The sequence below is a fragment of the Mastigoproctus giganteus genome, chromosome 6, assembly GCF_048544385.1.
Source record: "Mastigoproctus giganteus isolate SK-2022 chromosome 6, ASM4854438v1, whole genome shotgun sequence".
NCBI lineage: Eukaryota > Metazoa > Arthropoda > Arachnida > Uropygi > Thelyphonidae > Mastigoproctus > Mastigoproctus giganteus.
In genome coordinates, this window is record NC_143580.1 from 84,515,585 (window position 1) to 84,538,234 (window position 22,650).

A 22,650-nucleotide genomic window follows, 5' to 3' on the forward strand; every position below is an offset into this window, starting at 1 on the left:
ATTAATTAAAATAATAAATTATAACAATATTAATTTTAAACCATTATTTAATAGTTAAAAATAAAAGAAAGTTAATTTAGCCATTATAGTAAAATTAGTAAAATCAAAAGTGCATTTCTGATACAGGTGACCCCCGCTTAACGCTGATAGTTCGTTCCGGAAAAACAGAGCGCTAAGTGAATCCGCGCTAAGCGAGCGCCATATTCCCATAAGGTAGCATATGTATTTGTGAGTTGCGGTCTATTCCATAGGATATTTTCTAATCAATAATAAATGGTAGTGAAAATATGCACCCAATGTCGATTAAAAAATATTTACTATTCAAAATTTTGTACATATAAAATATACTACATTATATACACATATAATTATGAGGTAATTAACTAACGGAAATCATGAATTTATTAATTCGATGGCCCTGTGCTCTTGAGTTTTCGTATCTTTGGACTGAAAAATGTGTCAATTTTGGGTTGTGCTTTGGCCCTCTTCCTCTCATTGTACAACATCATGTAGGAATTCATTTTTTTCTTCAAATTTCTTATTACCTTGGCACTTCGTTCCATGTCAGGGTCGTTCTCCCGGAAATAATCACACAAATTTTTTTCGAAGTGTTCAAAAGCTTCACTAAGTTCTTTTGCAGTCAGCGACTTCATCGGTTCTTCATCTATAGTATCTTGATCATCATCTCCCTCAATAGCAAGCTCTTGTTCTTTTATAATTTCCATTAGTTCTTCATTAGAGAGGCCATCCCTGTCGTTGTCGATCATCTCTTGTACGATGTCTTCGTTAATTTCGTGTAATCCTGCTTCTTTTCCGAGCTCAACAATTTGTGTTTTAACAGTTTCAACGGAATCATCAGGTTCCTGATGATTCCGTTGGAATGCTTTATGCAATTTTTCCGAACTTTCCTCCACACTCCATTCATGGTTTTCTGAGTCACTTCATCCCAGGCACTTGAAATGTTGTAGATGGCAGTTTTAATGTTATAGGATTTCCAAAACTCCTTTAAGCTCGGTACATTTTCAGTGTTGATGGCTTTAATAGCTTGGGAAAAGGTGTTCCTTAGGTAGTACGCTTTAAATGTTGCAATTACTCCTTGGTCCATTGGTTGGATCAGAGACGTAGTGTTTGGAGGCATGTAAAAAACTTATGTGATTGTTCAAGTCTTCTAAGCTCTCTTTGCTTGGGTGTCCTGGCGCATTGTCCGTGATTAGAATAGCTTTATAACCAATGTTATTTTTTGCACAATATTTTTCCACTGCAGGACAGAAGAACTCAGCATACCAATCAATGAAAAACGGCCTGGTTACCCAAGCTTTTTTATTAGCCTTCCAGATTACAGGTAGGTTTGATTTAGCTAAACCTTTAAGAGCCCTTGGATTTTCGGAATGGTAAACTAAAAGGGGTTTTAATTTAAAATCCCCCGCAGCGTTACCACCCAACAACAAAGTTAACCGATCCTTCGCCGCTTTGAAGCCTGGCATGTTTTTTTCTTCTTTCGATATGAAACTTCTTTTAGGCATTCGTTTCCAAAAAAGACCTGTTTCATCTATGTTAAAAACTTGTTGAGCAGTATAACATCCCTCTTCAATAATTTTAACAAATTCTTTTTTGAAAGTTTCGGCTCCTTGTTGATCTGCACTTGCAGCTTCTCCCTGTATTGCTACGTTGTGCAGGTTATAGCGCTTTCTAAATCTATCAAACCAGCCCTTACTAGCGTTAAATGGTTCCACATTTTTTTTCGGGGTGAGCTTCCTTTAAATCTTCATATAGGCTCTTCGCTTTTTCTTTAATAATAATTGAACTTAACGGAATTCTACGTTGAATGTTGTCTTCAATAAAATTATGTAGAAGTTTCTCCATTTCAATCATAATAGCCGGCCTAGCCCTGGTCAATTTAGTTGCCTGCAGGGGAACAGCTGTTTTTCCAGCTGCTAAAATTGATTCTTTATTTTTTATGATTGTTCTTACAGTTGAACCTACCAGTCCTAAATTATTGCACACATCCACTTGTCTTTGACCGGAATCACTTCTCTTCAAAACGTCTAATTTAATTTTCAAACTCAATGTTTTTCTTACCTTTCCAATCTTTGCACCGTGTCCAGACATTGTTGCTTTTTCATTCTTATCCGCCATAACTCTCTGCAAATGTAACTGCGTTGCACTGATTGTGATACAATGTTTGAGTACAGTAAACTGTCTGTATGTCTGACAACTGTATGCACTGAATGATATCTAGAATTCCTCTGGCAAGTGAGCTGAAGACTGTGACAAATGTTTTATTTATCTGAAAAGTTCGATTTTACCGTGCAGTAAAATCAAATGGTTGTTTATTGCAGGAAAAGTACTGAAAATCAATTATGGTGTGACTCATGGAGAATGTTTATGGAATTTCCAAAACAGTAAAACAAACAAATTTTATGTACTTCGGGTGACCACAAGGTCAGAGTTCAGAAGACAAGAGAATACTGTACAAGAAACAGCACCGCATTTAGCACTCATGGGATTGATTGTGTGAAAAACATTTCGAAAGTTATAGTTCCCACAGTAAAACAAAAGAAGAGATAGGAAGTAAATCTATTTTTAGTATCATTCTATTACAGGTCAGAACAGAAAATGCAGACTTCGTAACAACATATGACACTGGATGGTAAATTTTTTCAGCTTGTGTACTAAAAAAGAATTTCTCCCTTGAAACTATCCACACCAAGAAAATAAGAGCATATTGAAAGTTTCAATTTTGTACATAGAGTAGAAATTATAAAAATAATTACTGTAGTTAATTTCATGGTGGCTATTTTCTCCTTTTGCCAAAAAAAAAAAAAAAAAAAGCTCAAAACAGACTGGACTGAAGACGGATTTGCCAAAAATTCAATCTGTATGCTAGTAAAATAGCGTTACAGTGAGTTTTGACAGCGTTATAGTCAGATACGGGTTATAATATAAGAACAGCGTTATAGCGAATCAGTGTAAAGCGAACCGCGTTATAACGGGGGCCTGCTGTATTTGCCCATTAGTGCCAAAAATTCTAGTTACGTCTCTGATTTTGAAATAAAATTAAATGTTAACTATTTAAATTTCCTTTCTTTCCTTTGCCTGCACTATTGAAATGTCCTATTATTGAAAAGAATTAAACTCCAACTATTTTAAACAATCGACCTATAAATTTGCACAAGAAAATTTTTAATGAATTTTATTTCTCCACAGTTTAACTTTGATTTGAAAATATATTGCATATATTTTCAAATGAAAGTTCTTTCTTGCTATATGACTAATTATGGATGATTAATATAAAAAAAAAACAAACTTAAAAATTAGTGCAGTATATGATTGTTACACCTAACATTTTCATATGAAATATGAGAATGTTAGATATAATGGCCATTTCATAAATTGTGAGAACTATTGGAAATAAAGGGTAGAAGAAAGAATAAGGAGTAAGAATAGAAGTATAAAGAATTTGAAGAATTAGTTGAGTTGCATGTTAAAGAATTAAATACCAGTAAGCTATAATTGAATGAACAATAATAAAAAATTATTAAAGAATTATGATAAATATATTCATATTGATGCTGTTCTATTACAGAGAATAAAGATGTACAAGAGTATGCAAAGTTAGTAAAGACAATAAGGGTGAAGAATTTAATGCCAAAAGTGATTATAAAAGTATGAGTGAGAAGTTTCACAAAGTATCAGTATAGTTATAATATATTTAGTGATTATAAGCTGCTGTAGTGAACATTGTCAAGTAATTACAACCATAAACAGCCTGAGTTTTTTGAAATGCCCGAACACAGGTTGCGGTACCTGTCTTTGTACCATTATTTTAAGCAGAATGTATGAGGAAACGGTTTCTTACAATATGTGGTCTACAGAGCTTGGTTACTATGTTCCTTAAGGGGAGGGAGGTATATGAATGGAGACTATACAGCTTTGAGGGGGTGGGGACAATATAAATATGAATATAAATATAAAATGGATGAAAGTAAAACATTCATGGTTATGGACGATACTAGAATTTGGGTGGGTAGATTCAGATCTCGAAAGGAGGGCTAGTCTGGATTGCAGAAAGCTAGTGAGTTGTTACAGAGCTTGGAATATGTTATGTTATCTCTATGGGAAGTTGAGTCTGGTGGCTTGGTGAAATTCAAAGATCAGCTGGATAGAGGTACCTACTCGAAGAAGGAAACAAGTAGATTTTTTTTTGCTGTTGCAGAAAAAGCTCAGGCCTTCCTTCACCTATATAAAGTATACAAATACTAATTCAAAAATAATGAAATCCAAACCAACAGCCATCAGCCTGCCACCACCAAATTTCAGGGTTTAGACAATACACTTCAATAGGGAATGGACAATCTTCATACCCATAGATGTCCATCTGAATGAAGAATTGTGTAGCAAGATTTTTTTTACACAATAGGGTCATTCCATGTCAAGTGGCCTAGGGGTCCCTGCTTGACTATCTTCAGGTTTTGTTGAAACTTGGTGTCGATCTTTAAACAGGTTTCAATGAAGCTGGGCAAAATTTCCGTACAAAATATAGTATGCTGGAGGCACTAACACCTTTTTTGTGGAGGTCACTTCTGTTACGTGGAGCAAATCACAAATTTTCAGTTTTAAGTGTTACTGTTGCACAACGATGAGAGGTCATCATCAGCCATTTTCAATCCACTGCAGGATGAAGACCTCTCCAGCACTTCCAGTTCCTTCTGTTTTGAGCACTAGCCATCCATTTACTACCCACAAACCCATGAATTTCATCTATCCATCTCTGCCTTTGTCTTCCAGCTTTTCTTCTAGCTCCTCTTGGATACCATTCTGTTATTTTCTTAGTCCATCTGTCATCTTCGAGCTATGTGTCCTGCGCAAGACCATTTTAGTTCTTTAGTTTTGATAAGAATGTCCTTTACTTGAGTTTGCTGCGTAATCCATGCGTTTCTCTTCTTATCTAACAGTCTGATTCCCAATATAATTCGTTCCATTCTTCACTGTGTATTTCTCAGCTTCTCTTCCATTCTTTTGGTGAGTGCCCAAGTTTCACTTCCATAAGTCATGGTGGGGAGTATACATTGGTTCATTATTTTACGTTTCAGACAAATTGGGATATTGCTCTTCAGTATGTGACTATATTTCCTGAATGCTATCCATCCAAAATTTATTCTTCTCTTGACTTCCAGTCATTTATCATTATTACAGCTAATAACTTGTCCCAGATAAGTATACGACTCCACCTTTTCAATTACTGCTCCTTCAATCATTATTTCCCTTTCTGTGGCATACTTGTTCATCATTACTTTTGTTTTAGCCATATTCATCTTTAGTCCAAAATCCTTACTAACTGTGCATAACTGATTAAGATTTTCCTCTAATTCTTTGGGATTGTGGCATATGACCACAATGTCATCTGCAAATCGTAAATGGTTTAGGTACTCTCCGTTCACATTGACTCCTTTCTGCGACCAGTCTGATCTTCTGAGAGCTTCCTCAAGGGCAGCAGTAAACAGCTTCGGAGATATTATGTCTCCTTGTCGAGCTCCTTTCTCAATTTTAAATTTCCTACTGTCTTTGTCTAATCTAATAAAGGAGATAGCACTCTCATATATTTTCTTGAAAATCATAATATATGGGGTATCTATGCCTTGTCTTTGCAGTGCCCAAAACATTGCCTTATGCTGTATGGAGTCAAATGCCTTTTCATAATCCACAAATGCCAGGCATAATGGGGTTTTATATTCATTTGCTTTCTCCATTAGCTGTGATATTACGTGAAGGTGGTCCATAGTTGAGAATCCCGTCCTAAAGCCAGCTTGCTCTTTTGGTTAATTCTCATCAAGTATTCTTTCTAATCTGTTAGTAATGACCCTTGTGACAACTTGTAGATGTGGGATAACAAGCTAATTGGTCTATAATTTCCAATTTCTGATTTATCTCCTTTCTTATGCAGCAAAACTATGATTGCATTATTCCACTGCTTAGGCGTCACACCTTTTCTAATGCACTTTGTGAAGAGCCTTGCCAGTTTTTGCGTTATGTCTCTTCCTCCCAATTTTAACAACTCTACAGTAACTTCATCTTCCTCCGGGGCTTTCTGATTCTTCATTTTCTTCAATGCATGTTCTACCTCATCAGGAAGAATATCCGGTATGTGGTGCTACTTTGCAATCCATCTTCCCCACTGCTGGCATCATTCCCCTGCTCCTTGTATAATTCTCTATAGTAGTCTTCTGCTATTTGAATTATGCCTTCTCTGCTGTTTATATGAATACCATTGCTATTCTTCAGTTTCAGTATCATTTGTCTTTCTGTATTACTGCTCATGGCTGCTGATTTAAATCCTTTGTTTTCCCTTAATGCTTGTTCTACTTTTCTTGTGTTAAATCTTCTTATGTCCTCTCTGAGTCTCTTTCTAATGGCTTTGCATAACTCAGTATACTCAATTTTCTCCCTGTCAGTGTTTTTCTTGCTCTTCATTTGTCGTCTTTGGTTCATCATGACAAGTGTTTCTTGACTAATTTTTTCTTCTTTAGATTTCTTTTTACCTATAGGTTTCTTGGGCTTTATCACTTTCAGAAAGTTGTAATATTCCTCGTTGATATCTCGGTCCTGAGCAGTCTGCAGAAGCTAAAACTTGTTTTCAAGTTCCAGTACATACTGCTTTTTCTCCTCTTCTGTTATCTCAAAGACCTTTGTATTATTTACTCGAGTCAGTTTTTTCCTTTCCTACATCTATATTAAGTGTACATCTTACCATTCTGTGATCACTTCTAACATTTACCTTATTCAGGACGGTAACATCATTCACAATATATCTTCTGTTAGTGAGGATGAAGTCTATTTCATTAGTAGTTAATCCATTTGGACTCTTCCATGTCCACTTTCTGTTCACCCTTTTCTTGAAAAAAAGTGTTCATTACTGACAGTCCTTGAGATTCTGTAAATTCCACAAGTCTTTCATTTCTTTCACCAATTCCAAAATTTCCTATAGTTCCCCTTTCTGCACTGCTTTGTCTTTTTCCAACCTTAGCATTGAAGTCCCCCATAATAATAGTGTAGTGAGTTTTCTGTTCATCTAGAAGACTCTCAATTTCGGTGTACATTTCCTCAACCTGTTCATCATCAAGGCTCAATGTTGGTGCATAAATCATTATAATCTTTAGCTTGTACCTCTTAGAAATCTTGAGTATTAGTCTTGACACCCTTGGTGATGTACTTTTGAATTCCAAAATGTTGTTTTTAAAATCTTTATGGACCAGAAACCCAACTCCACCTTCACTCCTTTCACTGTTTCCATTGGTGTACAGCAGATTTCCATTTGATAAACTTATAAGTGATTCATTTCTTCTTCTTGTTTCAGCCAAACCGATGATATTCCAATTCACATTTTCTAATTTCTTTTCCAGCTCTAATATCCTGGTGAGAGGTAGTGCTCTGAAACTTGGTAAACCTAGTTAACTTTTGGCAGAGAATGCAAATGTTTTGTTGTCCAGGCTCAAAAACCTTCACATTTTTTACAATGCAGTCTAAAACTGGCACTAAAAATTTGTCATGACAAATTTAAGCAAGACTTTTGAAAGTCATAACTTTGAAATAAAAACATTTGGTACCTTCTTTGGACATTCCACTTACCAACTGCATGAATTCAGCCTAACTAAATAACAGCTCTTATACTTGTTTTCTGGCCGAGATATTTTCATTGAAAGACTGACTCAAAATTTGAAAGTCAAATTTTACCTATCTTAAGGGAAAAATATCTTAATGTGGGACACCTTCAATTCTCTCCTTTTTGCCACCACTGGAAAGAGCAGAGTTTCAGCTACAAGGATCATGGGCTGACCAGGCTAGCCAGGTAGGTAAAGTGCCTGCCTGACAACCCAAAGGTCGCGGGTTTGATTCCCGCCTCGGGCTTGGATCACAGTAAAATGCAAAAACTTTGGGAGGTGCAATATGGCCATAGAAGCTGATGCGCCAACAACTAATACAAAAAAAAAAAAAAAAAAACAAGGATCGTGGTTTATCTGTTCTTTGTCTTTGCACTTAATGCCTTAAAATTAAGTCTAAACATAAAGTAGTTTTATGTGCTGTATTGTTATTTTGTGAGATCTTTTTTGTTGCAGAACACTTCCTTAATACTGCCTAATGTTTAGAATAATCTAGAAATAGAGAATATTCTAGAATTCCAAAAAAAACTAATGAACATTCTAGAACTCTGGAATATTCTAGAATCATACAAAAAAAGTATAAATAGCTGATATTTGAACCATGCTGTTATTAATATGTTTTATCTTCATGAAGAGTTTGTTTATTTTGTTCCTCTATTTTTAATTGTTTGACTGTAATAAAGTTAATTAATTTTTTAATTGCTTGCAGAAACGTCCAATTATTAGTCAGCATGAAAGCCATGGAATCAGAAGATTTTGCTGGAGATAAGCTGGACTCGTGCACCGTCAGTCATGGATAATTCTAAATGTCATGTCTATCCTATTCATGTTGCAATCCTTTCCAGAAGAAAAATCATATGGTGAAAAAAAGTTTACAACCAATTGATTTGCCAGTAGGCGCCTCCGTAGCCAGGTGGGAAGGAGCAGCAGTGCATAGCACACGCTTCTTGATTAGACCGGGGTTCGAGCCCGTCACCACCAAATACGGAGGATGCGGAAAGGTCACGAAATGACCACCGCATATCCCGGAGCAATATGGCCTTAGTTGCTAATGCTCCTAAAAAAAAAAAAAACAAATAATAAGATTTGCCAGTGACAGACTACCTGAAAGACCTAACAAAGGTAGACATAAAACCAGGCCAGAAGCTGTGCCCATCATGCTGAAAAGAGTCTAACAGCTGAAAAGCAGCAACAGAAACATCAGCTTCATCTGGATCAGACCATGATGACAAAATGCATGTGACTGAAAGCTTGAACACAAGTTTGATGGCTATTGGTATTTCTCCTCTGAAATTTCAATGAATGGCTAAGAGACTCACAAGGCTATGCCAAAAGGAAGTCGAGTACAAGATGTAATTGCCAGTAAAATTGCATCTATTGGTGGCTTGGATCCAAATGATATGGGACTGGAATAAAATTCAGTTTTGTTTCTAAAGAGGAAATTGAGCAAGTAAGGCCATTTCAAGAGAAAATATTTATAGACTGTCATACTATTGCTGGAACAAGAGAAAATCATCACTTCATTCCTATTGATGCCAGACAGATTCGTGTTTGAAGAGTATCAAATGACATACCATCATTTGTAGCTCATGTAGATCAGACTAGTGAAACCAATATTCAGTATGTGCCAATTGTTAATTTACAATCTGGCCAATACATTGCCTGTATTTATGACAATAATTGGTGGGTTGGAAATATTTGTGAAATTTCATTTGAAGAACATGATGTATTGGTATCATGCATCCTCATGGAGCAGCCTCCTCATTTCACTGGCCTGCTAGACAAGATGTCTGCTGGATTCCTGAACAACAAATTATTGCCAATCTTCCATCTCCAAAAACAACAACAATGGGACAACGATATAGCTTGCCTGATGTAGCAATATCAACGATCAATGAAAAATTCCAGTCCATTATGAAGCAGTGATTCAATATCTTCATACTCGTGGAAGCTACTAGACTTTATATACCGATTAAGAAATATCGTTCAAGGTTTAGGCCTAAATGGTTATCAAATGAACTAATGAGACTCGTGACAGAGAAGAAAAATGCACGGGATGCATATAAATTATCAGGTGACGCAGAAGCCTGTGGCAGATATAAGCTAGTCTGTAATCAGGTCACAAAGGAGGTTCGGCAGGCGAAGGCGGATTACGAGAAATCTTTGGCAAAAGATGCTAAGAAAAACAGCAAGGATTTCTTTACTTATATAAACTCTAAAAGGAAGGGGATGAATATGATTGGTCCACTTGACATCGATGGTTCGACTGTTGATGATCCTGCTCAGATAGCAAACAAACTGAATGAGTATTTTGCATCTACATTCACACGTGAGGAATTATTACAATTTGAAAATGGAAGAAGGTTATCAAATTGTAGCAGGGTGCTTAATGATTTTGTAATAACTGAGAGCAAAGTGGAGGAGAAATTGTTGAAGTTAAACATAAGAAAGGCACCTGGGGTGGATGGGATCTATCCAGTTATTTTAAAGGAGGCGGCAAAGCAACTAAGCAAACCCTTAGCCATAATTATGAGAGCATCCTTGGACTCAGGGGAGGTTCCCATGGACTGGAGATATGCAAATGTGTCCCCAATTCACAAAGGTGGATCGAAGGGTGACACGAGTAATTACAGACCAGTTAGTTTAACTTCTGTTCCGGGTAAAATAATGGAGTCGCTGGTTAAAGATGCATTGCAGGATCATCTAGACAAGACTGCAGCAATAATTCAAACACAGCATGGGTTTGTTAAGGGAAAGTCTTGTCTGACAAATTTGATTGGTTATTATGATGTGGTCACAAAGGAACTGGATGCAAAAAATAATTTTGATATCATATACTTGGATTTCAGGAAAGCTTTTGACACTGTTGCGCATGGAAGACTACTGTACAAATTGGAGCAGAATGGTATTAAGGGTAAGTTGCTACAATGAATAAAAGGATGGTTAAGTGGGAGAAGACAGAGGGTGGTAATCAATGGGTGCTGCTCTTCGTGGACTAATGTTATTAGTGGAGTCCCACAGGGTTCGGTGTTGGGTCCACTGTTGTTTTGTGTATTCATCAATGATATTGATGAAGGTATATCAGGCTTAATGTCGAAGTTTGCAGATGATACAAAGGTTGGCAGGGTTGTTAATGGCAGTATGCTACTGCAACAGGATCTAGATAATTTGGGCAGATGGGCTAAGAAGTGGCAACTGAAGTTCAACCTTGACAAATGCAAAGTACTGCACATGGGTAGAAGTAACCCCAGAGAAACGTACCAACTGTGTGGTACTACACTTAAGGTGGTAGAAAATGAAAAAGACCTGGGAGTAATTGTGCAGTCAGATATGAAGTTTTCTGAGCAGTGCAGACAGGCTGCTAGGGGGGGTCATGGGGTTTTGTCAATGATATATAGGAATTTTGCTAGCAGGGAAAAGGAGGTGATTGTCCCTCTGTATAAGGTCAGGCCACGCCTTGAGTACTGCGTACAGGTCTGGAGGCCTCATTTTAGGAAGGATGTAGATTTGCTTGAGCGTGTACAGAGAAGAGCAACACGATTGGTGAGGGGAATGAAGGGATCCTCTTACCAAGAGAGGCTTAAGTTCTGCAAATTGCAGTGGCTGGAGACTAGGCACCTGCGCGGTTATCTGATTGAGGTCTATAAGGCCTTGAATGGGTTGAGCACGCTGAATTCTGATGGGATCCTTCCACTTGTTCAGATTACCAACCTACGGGGACATAAGTTCAAATTAAGAAAGGACAGATGTAGAATAGATGTGCGGAAATTTGCCTTTAGCCAGCGGGTGGTTAATTGCTGGAACAAACTTCCATCTGTCGTTGTAGAAGTTGATAGGTTAAATAAATTTAAGGAGGAACTGGACAGGCATTTGGAGGGAATGGTGTGATATTTTTTTTTTTTTTTTTTTTTTTTGGCTGATGCTGCATAAGCTCCTACACTTGCTTTCTTGCATCATGTGCCACTACTACTACTACTCACTTGCTTGTTTCAAATTGTATTGTGTTTTAAATTAATTTTATTGCAGTTATAACTTCTATCAAGCTTAGAAACCAATAAAACATCTTTATGCTTGGAATCCTGAATAAAGACCACTTTTCAAGCTTGGGAACTTGCACTAAAGAAACACATGCAATTTCTTTTCTTGCCATTTGCACTCCCATGGTAAAAAATACAGATCTTTTTGTGCATTGGCAATATATCCTTTCTCCTTAAACCAAAGGGCAGAGTAATTGCAGAAAATTTCACTCTTGTAAATGCAATAGTTCTGTCCTCATTGAGATGTGAAACTTCACCATCAAATAAGTATGCAAATATTATGTGGAAAATATAAAATGTTTAAGGCCATTTTTTAGGCCTTAAGCAGCAAGACACAAAACTGAAAAACCATGAAAAACCACTCTTGTTGCTTAAAACCTGCTCTTCCCACATTAAGATATTTGCCCCTAAAGATAGGTCAAATTTTGAGTCCATCTTTGAAGGAAAATATCTCAGCCAGCAAACAAGTATAAGAGCTCATATTAGGTTAGGCAGAATTCATGCAGATATTAAATGGAATGCCCAAGGAAGAAGGTACCAAAGGTTTTTATTTCAAAGTTGTCTTACAAAAATCTTGCTTAAATTTGTTGCGACAAATTTTTGGTGCCAGTTTTTGAGCCTGGACACCAAAAGTTAACTAGGTATACCAAGTTTCAGAGCACTACCTCTCAATGTTGTGCAACAGTAACACTTGAAATTGAAGTTTGTTTGTGATTTGCTCCACGTAACAGAAGTAACCTCCACAAAAAAGGTGTTGGTGCCTCAAGCATACTATATTTTGAACTGAATTTTTACACAACTTCTTTGGAAACCTGTTTAAACATCTACACCAAGTTTCAATAAAATTGAAGATGGTCGAGCAGGGACCATCTTCAAAATTAGGACACTTGACATGGAATCACCCAGTAGCATCTTATGATCATCTAACATCAGATGAACATCAAATCCATTGCACATTGGGAATGGTACATGGTGCACAGAAACTAAATGTTCTCAGTTCACATGCAAAGTTTTTACTTTTTTTTTTTTTGTTATAAACGAATTATTACTATTTGCTGTTGCACTTGGTTAATATACATTAACCAACTTGTTTTTCTGTTTTCGCAAAAAAAATCTGTAAAAGAGCTTTGTTATTAAATTTGGAATTTTGTGAATTTGCGTGAAATCTCATTGCTTGTCTCTAGTGGCTAATACTCTGTGTTGTATAAAATTGTGGAATGTATTCACTGAAATGTATCAAGTTAGATTGGGCATATGTAAAAAAATGATAGCCATATAGTAGAGAGAGAGATAAAAATCACCAAGGAGGAGAAGAATGATGATATCCAGCTCAGGATCCTGGGTGTGCCAAGCCTGTACTCACTAGATGTTGAGCACTTGAAGCCCTTGGTCTCAAATTTCAATTTCAGTCCAACCTAAAAAAGAATAATTTTCTTTTTTATTTTATATATATGCACACTGGCCAAAAAAATGAATCTTTCTACTGAGAAAATCACAGACAGAAGAAATGTGAATAAATGCAAATAGATGCAAAGAAAAGTGATGTGTGGTAATGACATGTTGCCTTCTTGAGTGTAAAGACTGCACAGCAGGACAATACACTAATGCAACAGGATCTAAAAGTTGAGCAGGTGGGCTGAGGTGTCAACTGAAGTTTACTATTGACAAATGCAAAGTACTGCATATGGTCCAGGGTAACATACCAACTGTGCGGTACTACACTCAGGGTAGTAGAGAATGAAAAAGACCTGTAGATAATTGTGCTATCAAATATGAAGTTTTCTGAGCAGTGCAGACAGGCAGCAAGAGTAGCTCACGTGGTCTTGTCAATGATTTATAGGAATTTTGCTGGCAGGAATAAGGAGGTAATTATCCCCTTGTAGAAGGCAATGGTCAGGCCACACCTTGAGTACTGTATACAGGTCTGGAGGCCTTATTTTAGGAAAAATGTTGAGCTACTAGAACTTGTACAGAGAAGGGCAGTGAGATTAGGGAATGAAACAATGGGTTGATGTTACCAAGATAGGCTTAAGTTCCGCAAATTGCAGCATCTGGAGACTAGGTATCTACGAGGTGATCTGATTGAGGTGTATAAGGCTTTGAATGGTTTGAGCAAGCTGAATGCTGATGGGATTCTTCCTCTTTGCTCAGATTATGCACCTTGAGGGAGCATAAATTCAAATTGAAGAAAGACAGTTGTAGAATTGATGTGCAGAAATTTGCCTTTAGCCAGTGGGTGGTTGATTGCTGGAACAAACTTCCATCTATTATTGTGGAAGTTGACAGCCTAAATAAATTCAAGGCTGAACTAGACAAGCTTTTGGAGTGAATGGATGGTGAAATAGGAAGGTTTTTGGCTGATGCTGTATAAGCTCTTTCTTGTATCATATGCCTATGCTAATAGCAATGCCAGGTGGATGTTAATTTCAACAATTGATTGTTTTGACTGATGCAAATTTCCACATATCTATTCTGCAACCATCCTTGACTAATTTAAATTTATGCCCAGTTTTGTGTTGCATCTGAGAAAGATTAAAGATACCATCACTACACAGATGTTTAATTTTCATGGTCTACAATTTACAGAATCCCAATTTTTCTTGGTAAGAATATACGTTTGTGCTCCCAAAGGATTCTTTTCTTAGAATTCTATATAGGAGATCTGTGTTCTTCCTAAAACAAGGATTCATCACCTGTATGCACTATTCCAGATGTGACTTAACTACTGCTTTATAGAATAGGAAAATAACCTCTTATCCCTGATGTCGAAGTTCCTGGTATATCCTTGGAGGCACATCTATGTTAACTGGAGATGAATGGATACTTGAATGGGTGCATTTACACATCTTTGTGGACTGGCAGTGTGTGAATGTATCTGCAATTCACAAAGTGGGATCAAAGAGCGACATGATTAATCACAGACTTGTTAGATTCACTTCTGTTCCAAGGAAAATAATGGAGGCACTGGTTAAAGAAGCAATGCATAACAGCTAGGCAGGTGTGCAGTTACACTTCGTCACTGTGTGGGTTTGTCAAGGGGTGATCTTGTCTAACCAATTTGATTGGATATTATAATGCAGTTACAAAGGAACTGGATGCAAAAAATAATTTTGATATCATCTACTTCAGGAAAATTTTTGATATTATTGCACAAAATAGACTGCTGTAGAAATTGAGCAGTGTGGCATTAAGGGCAATTTGCTGCTATTGATAAAGGGGTGGTTGTGTGGGAGAAGGCAGAGTTGTTATTAATGGGTACTGTTCTTCATGGAATAATGTTATCAGTGGAGTTCCACAGGATTTGGTGATGGGCTCATTGTTGTTTTCTGTATTTATTAATGATATTGATAAAGGTATCAAAAAATGTCTCAGTTTGCAGACGAGAAGAATTAGGGATTTTGACTGGGAAATAGCAATTGAGGTTTTTAATTTACAAGTGTAAAGAACTGGATATGGGTAGCAGTAATCCCAGATTAATGTACCAGCTGTGTGGAACTGCATCAAGGTAGTGGAAAATGATAAAGACCTGGGGATAATTGTGCAGTCAGATGTGAAGTTCTGCAGACAGGCTGCCAAGACATCACAAGGGGTTTTTTATATGTTATACAGGAATTTTGCTATCAGGAATAAGGAGATGATTATTCCATTTTGGTCAGGCCACATCTTGAGTACTGCATACAAGTCTGAAGGCCTCATTATAGAAAAGATGTAGAGCTGCTTGAGTGGTACAGAGAAGGGCAATGAAATTGAAGGGAACAAAGGGGTGCTCTTATCAAGAAAGGCTTCAATTCTGCAATTTACAATATCTGGGGACTTAGATACCTGTGAGGCAATCTAATTGAGGTGTGTAAGGCTTTGAATGGATTGACCAAGCTCATTGGTGATGGGATTCTTCCTCTTGCTCATGCTATGCATATGAGTTTGCATAAATTCGAATTGAAGAAGAATGGTCAGAATAAATGTGCTTAAGTTTGCCTTTAGTAATGGGTGGTTGATTGCTGGAACAAACTTCCATTTGATGTTGTGCAGGTGGATTGCCTGAATGAATTCAAGGAAGAACTAGACATTGTTGGAGGAGATGGGTAGGTGAAGGTCACTGAAGGCACATGTACTAATGCGGCTTCGGCAGTATTGTATCAAATCGATAACAAAAGTTACCAATACTGCAATAAATATTGCAACTGCTGAATGAAATTTAAGGAAAAGTCTTTATTAAAATATCTTGGCAAATAAAGTATAATGAAGAAGGGAAAAAAAATAGAATAAAAGCTAAAATATATGAATAGAAATAAAAGCAGTAGGAAAGTACAGATAAAGAATAAACATGCCAAAAGCGATAAAAACAAACATACAAATAAAGAAGCTTTTGGAGTGACATGTTGCTTTATTATCTTTAAAGTTGATAAAGTTAGTAAATAAATTTGTTCAATTTGAAGTACTAATTTAGTCATCAGATGTAGACATTGTTGGCACATATGGTGTCACTCAGACGTAAGGGATTCAGAAATTGAATATGGAAAGTACAACGTATACAGAAAGAACACAAGGCAAGAGGGAGGACATGTTAAATCTAAGCTAGTGCATCCAGTCAACGTGGGTGGCCAGTGCAATGTTCAGTTGGTTTGGTGTGACATCAGAACTGGGAATACAAAAATGAGGCTTAATGACTGTGCTGTAGGCTTAATGACTGTGATGAGTGTAACATACAACTATATGGAAAAATAGTATGAGTCAATAAATCAGAATGTCTTATAGTGAGGATTTTAAATTTCCACATACTGACTGGGATTTGTGTGTTGGTCACTCGCACTCTAGCAAGACTTGTGATTTATTGGATGACTGTTTTCTACAGCAGCATATTAGAGAAACAACAAGAGGAAGCGATACTCTTGATCTAATTATTGGCAGTGATTCTTCATGCATTAAGAATCAGCAGGTAAAAGACCTGCAGATTTTTAATGCATGAAGATCAGTGATCATAGGCTGCTGATGTGAGATTTACTTAAAGACATAACTACTGTCACGAGTAAAGGGAAGGGCTTTTGTTTTCATAATCCATTTTGGTAAGCGATCGTAGAAACTAGTAGGGTTTTCATAACAAAAAATGAAATATATTCCAGGCTTAGACCTAAATGGATGTCAGATGAACTGATGAGATTTGTGGCAGAGGAAAAAATAAATAAATACGTGGAATGCATATAAATTATCAGGTGATATGGAAGCCTATGGTAGATATAGATCGCTCATTGGTGAAGACAGGATATTAGAGCTGGAAAAGGAACTAGAAATTGTGCATTGGAATATCATTGGTTTGGCTGAAACAAGAAGAAGAAATGAATCACTTATAAGTTTATCAAATGTACACCAGTGGAAACAGAGGAGCGAAGGTGGAGTTTGCTTTCTGGTCCATAAAGATATAAAAAAACAACATTTTGGAATTCAAAATTACATCACCAAGGGTGTCAAGACTAATGCTCAAGATTTCTAAGAGGTACAAGCTAAAGGTTATAATGATTTATGCATCAACATTGAGCCATGATGATGAAGAGGTTGAAGAAATTTACACTGAAACTGAGTCTTCTAGATGAGCAAAAAACCCACTAAACTATCATTATGAGGGACTTCAATGCTAAGGTTGGAAAAAGACAAAACAGTGCAGAAAGGGGAACTATAGGAAATTTTGGAATTGATGAAAGAAATGAAAGAGGTGAAAGACTTGTGGAATTTGCAGAATCTCAAGGAATGTCAGTAATGGACACTTTTTTTTTTTCCAAGAAAAAGTGCCCATTATTGATAGAAAGTGGACATGGAAGAGTACAAATGAATTAACAACTAATGAAAGACTTCATCCTCACTAACAGAAGATATATCGTGAATGATGTTACCATCCTGAATAAGGTAAATGTTGGAAGTTATCACAGAATGGTAAGATGCACACTTGATATAGATGTAGTAAAAGAAAGGAGAAAACTGACTCGAGTAAATAATACGAAGGACTTTGAGATAATAGAAAAGGAGAAAAAGCAGTATGTACTGGAACTTAAGAACAAGTTTGAGCTTCTGAAGACTGCTCCGGACCAAGATATCTTCAAGGAATATTACAACTTTCTGAAAGTGATAAAGCCCGAGAAACCTATAGGGAAAAAGAAATCCAAAGAAGAAAAAATTAGTCAAGAAAACACTTGTCATGATGAACCAAAGACGACAAACACTGACAAGGAGAAAATTGAGTATACTGAGTTATGCAAAGCCATTAGAAATAGACTAAGGGAGGACATAAGAAGATTTAATACAAGAAAAGTAGAACATGAGCCATGAGCAGTAATACAGAAAGACAAATGATACTGAAACTGAAGAATAGTGATGGTGTACTTATAAATAGCAGAGACGGCATTATTCAAATAGCAGAAGCCTACTAAAAAAGAATTATACAACTAGTGAGGGAATGATGCCAGCAGTGGGGAATATGGATTGCAAATTACATTAACACATACAACATACCTGATATTCTTTCTGATGAGGTAAAACATGCGTTGAAGAATCAGAAAGCCCAGGGGAAGATGAAGTTACTGTAGAGTTGTTAAAATTGGGAGGAAGAGACATGGCACAAAAACTGGCAAGACTCTTCACAAAATGCATTAGAAAAGGTATATGGAGTGGAATAATGCAATCATAGTTTTCCGGCATAAGAAAGGAGATAAATCAGAAATTGGAAATTATAGACCAATTAGCTTGTTATCCCACATCTACAAGTTGTTGACAAGGGTCATTATTAACAGATTAGAAAGAATACTTGATGAGAATAAACCGAAAGAGCAAGCTGGCTTTAGGACAGGATTCTCAACTATGAATCACCTTCAAATAATGTCACAGCTAATGAAGAAAGCTTTTTCTTCTTTGTACTTTTTCTGACAGAATCTCAGTTATCGGTTGATTCAACTACTGCTCATCTCAGATGCCCAAATTATTCGCTGTATGATTCCTTTCGCCTCAAAAGTGGTACTTGTGCATATGTCCGTTCTGATATTCCGTCAGAGACTTGGCAATTTGGAATCTCCTCTCTTTGATCTTCTCTGATTTAAAATCTCTCCACCTCTTTGTGTCAAATTCATCTGTTGTCTCTACCGTTCTCCCAACTCCACTAATCACTTGGAGCTCTTCGACTTCCTCTCTTTGAAACTTGACTTTCTCCAGTCCAACTTTCCTAACAGTGAGGTAATTTTCCTCGGTGATTTTAATGTTCACAACTCCAGCTGGCTTCCGTTTTCAAGTCACACCGACCCAGCAGGTCGAGATGCTGAGGCTTTTGGAATTACTAATGACCTAGCACAGATTGTTCATTTACCTACAACAATACCGGACAATCCTAATCATACAGCCAATACGCTTGATCTTTTTCTCACAAACAACCCTTCTAAGTACACGGTCGAAGTGAGAGGTTCTTTAGGCACTTCAGATCACAACTTGGTGATTGTCTTTTCTCCAATGGAACCTTTATCTCATGGCTATTCCCAACCTTGTGTTGTTTGGCATTACAAGAATGCAAAATGGGATGACCTGCAAGACTTCTTTTCTTCTTTTCCTTGGTCGGATTACTGTTTCAAAACTTCTGATGTGAACGTTTGCTTGGATCTTGTCAGTGAAATTATTCTTGCAGGAATGGAATCCTTTATCCCACACTCCACTTTAAAATCTCGTTCCATATCTAAACCTTGGTTTTCCAATAAATGATCTAAGGCTGTTCAAGAGAAGAATGTTGCATATCGTAATTGGCTTGTTTCTAACTCTTCAGTTTCATTTTCTGCGTACACCAAAGCTCGCAACAATTGTAAAGCAGTTATTAATCAGTCCAAACTAGAGTTTGAACAGGCTGAGAGTAGAAAACTTGCTTCTTGCCCTAATGTTAGCCTAGCATTCTGGTCTCTTGCCAAAGCTATTGGCCGGAACTTTTGCCCATCTCTGCTCCCACCTCTGTCCAAACCAGATGGTTCTGTTGTCACTTCAGCCTAAGATAAAGCTGACCTGCTAGCATCCCATTTTTCTTCCAGCTCATGTATTGATGATCTTGGTAAAACACCTCCCACCATTCCCAACACGTTCCATTCAATGCCTCCTGTGGTCTTCCGTGAAAAGGATATCAGAAGGATTTTGATGAATCTTGATGCTAAGAAAGCTCTAGGTCCTGATGATATTTCTCCACTTGTTCTCAAAACCTGTGCTCCTGAACTTACTCCTATTCTCTGCCGCATTTTTTCACTTTCTTATTCGAAAGGTGTTTTTCCTTCTGCTTGGAAATTTGCTCATATCCAGCCAGTTCCTAAAAAGGGTGACAAATCCCTCCCATCCAATTATCGTCCCATTGCAATTACTTCTACTCTTTCTAAAGTAATGGAGAAATCAATTAACAGGCAACTCTTAAACTACCTAGAAACCTTCCGTCTGATCAACGATTGCCAGTATGGATTCCGTCAGTGTCGATCCACTGGTGATATTTTAGCTTATGTTACCCATTTATGGACTAATTCAATGGAAAGGTTCAGTGAAACACAAGTAGTTGCTCTTGACATCTCAAAGGCTTTTGATCGTGTTTGGCATAAAGGTCTTCTAAACAAGCTTCCATCTTATGGTTTGCCAACTGTTTTTAGTAATTGGTTATCCAGTTTTCTCTCTGATCGCTCACTGAGGGTGTTGGTAGATGGCTCTCTGTCTTCTAACTTTTCCACTAATGCCGGTGTCCCCCAAGGTTCAGTTCTTTCCCCCACTCTTTTCCTCTTATATATCAATGACCTTCTTCCATTGACTGGAAATCCTATCCATAGTTTTGCCGATGATTGCACATTGCATTTAACTTTCCATTTTGAGAAACCTTGTCCTGCCCAATCAGCTTCAACTTCTCGAAAATCTGCTACCAATTCCTTAAATGCCGATCTTCAGGTAATTCTCCAGTGGGTCAAAGAAAACTTAGTTGATTTCAACCCTTCTAAAACTCAGTCTTGTCTTATATCTCGCAAAAAGGATTCTTCTGCTCCTATGCTTATCTTTAGTGGCACTCCGATTTCTAGGCAAAATGATATATCTCTTTTGGGAATTACCCTGACTTTTAATCTCTCTTGGCCCAAGCACATTACAAATATTGCTTCCTCTGCATCTAAAAAACTTGGTTTTCTCCTTTGCTCTCAGTGTTACTTTTCTTCCAAACAGCTGCTCACTCTGTATAAATCGCAAATCCGCCCTGCCATGGAATATTGTTCCCACATCTGGGGTGGTGCCCCCAAAACCTCTCTCAGGCTTCTTGATTCCATTCAGAAGAGGGCAGTTAAGTTAATTAAGGATTCATCTCTAACAGTCTCTCCACTCGCTGTTTCATAGACGTACTGTTTCTGCTGCATGCCTCTTCTACAGATACTTCCATGGGCACTGTTCTTCTTAATTGGCTTCTATAATTCCCGTTCTTTCTCTCTTACAAAACAATCCGAACACGTGCCGCCACCACCAGCCAACATCAATTTACTGTTCAACTTCAAACCCACAGAACCAACTTTTCATCTTCCTCATTTATTCATTCAACTGCCGTTTTCTGGAACAACCTTTCTTCATACGTATTTCCTGAAAATTACAATCTACAGAAGTTCAAGTCGAATGTCAACAAATATCTTCTTTCGTCTTCTCAACTTCCAACCCAAGCACTGTACTAAGTACTATAGGTTCTAATACCTCTCATGTTTGGGGTCACATAAAAAAAAAAAAATGCAAACGAATAAAAAACACCATTATGCCTGGCATTTGTGGATTATGAAAATGCATTTGACTCCCTACAACATAAGGCAGTGTTTCGGGAACTGGAAAGACAAGGCATAGATACCCCATATATTATGATTTTAAAGAAAGTATATGAGAATGCTACCTCCTTTATTAGACTAGAGAAAGACAGTAGTAAATTTAAAATTGAGAAAAGAGACACTATCTCCGAAGTTGTTTACTGCTGCCCTTGAAGAAGGTTTCAGAAGATTAAACTGGTCGGAGAAAGGAGTCAATGTGAATTGACAGTACCTAAACCATTTATAATTTGCAGATGACATTGTGGTCATAAGCCACGATCCCAAAGAATTAGAGGAAAATCTTAATCAGTTATGCAGAGTTAGTAAGGATTTTGGACTAAAGATGAATATGGCTAAAACAAAAGTAATGATGAACAAGTATGCCACAGAAAGGGAAATAATGATTGAAGGAGCAGTAATTGAAAAGGTGGAGTCACATACTTATCTGGGACAAGTCATTAGCTGTAATAATAATAAGTGGCTGGAAGTCAAGAGAAGAATAAATTTTGGATGGATAGCATTCAGAAAATATAGTCACATAGTGAGGAGCAATATCCCAATTTGTCTGAAACAAAAGAATGCAAGAGAAGCTGAGAACTACACAGCGAAGAATGGAATGAATTATATTGGGAATCAGACTGTTAGATAACAAGAGAAACACATGGATTAGGCAGCAAACTCAACTAAAGAAAATTCTTATCAAAACTAAAGAACTAAAATGGTCTTGGGCAGGACACATAGCTTGAAGACAGATGGACTAAGAAAATAACAGAATGGTACCCAAGAGGAGCTACAAGAAAACCTGGAGACAATGGTGGAGATGGATAGTGAAATTCAAGACTTGTGGGTAGTAAATGGATGGCCATAGCATAAAAGAGAAGGAACTGGAAAGTTACTGGAGAGGTCTTCATCCTTCAGTGGGTTGAAAATGGCTGATGATGATGGTAGATATATAGTTGTCTGTAATAAAGTCACAAAGGAGGTTAAGTAGGCTAATGCAGATTAAAAGGCGCCTCCGTAGCCAGATGGGAAGAAGCAGCAGTGCGTAGCACATGCTTCTTGATTAGACCAGGGTTCGAGCCTGTGACCACTAAATACGGAGGATGCGGAAAGGTCAAGGGAATGACCACCACATAT

The 22,650-nt window shown here is 37.2% G+C and overlaps 1 protein-coding gene across 5 annotated transcripts in view; it reads left to right on the plus strand.

Moving 5' to 3' along the window:
* The window catches only part of mRNA-cap (RNA guanylyltransferase and 5'-phosphatase mRNA capping enzyme), a 548,400-nt gene that overhangs the window by 83,713 nt on the left and 442,037 nt on the right, over nt 1-22,650 (plus strand). Inside the window, exon 3 of one of the 5 annotated variants that reach the window (XM_090376080.1) lies at nt 3,587-3,666. The exons of the other annotated variants lie outside the window; for them this stretch is intronic. Within the exon in view, the coding sequence (XP_090232206.1) occupies nt 3,646-3,666 (21 nt within the window). The 5' untranslated portion in view covers nt 3,587-3,645. The remainder of the gene's footprint in view (nt 1-3,586; nt 3,667-22,650) is intronic. 5 annotated transcript variants of the gene reach the window in all.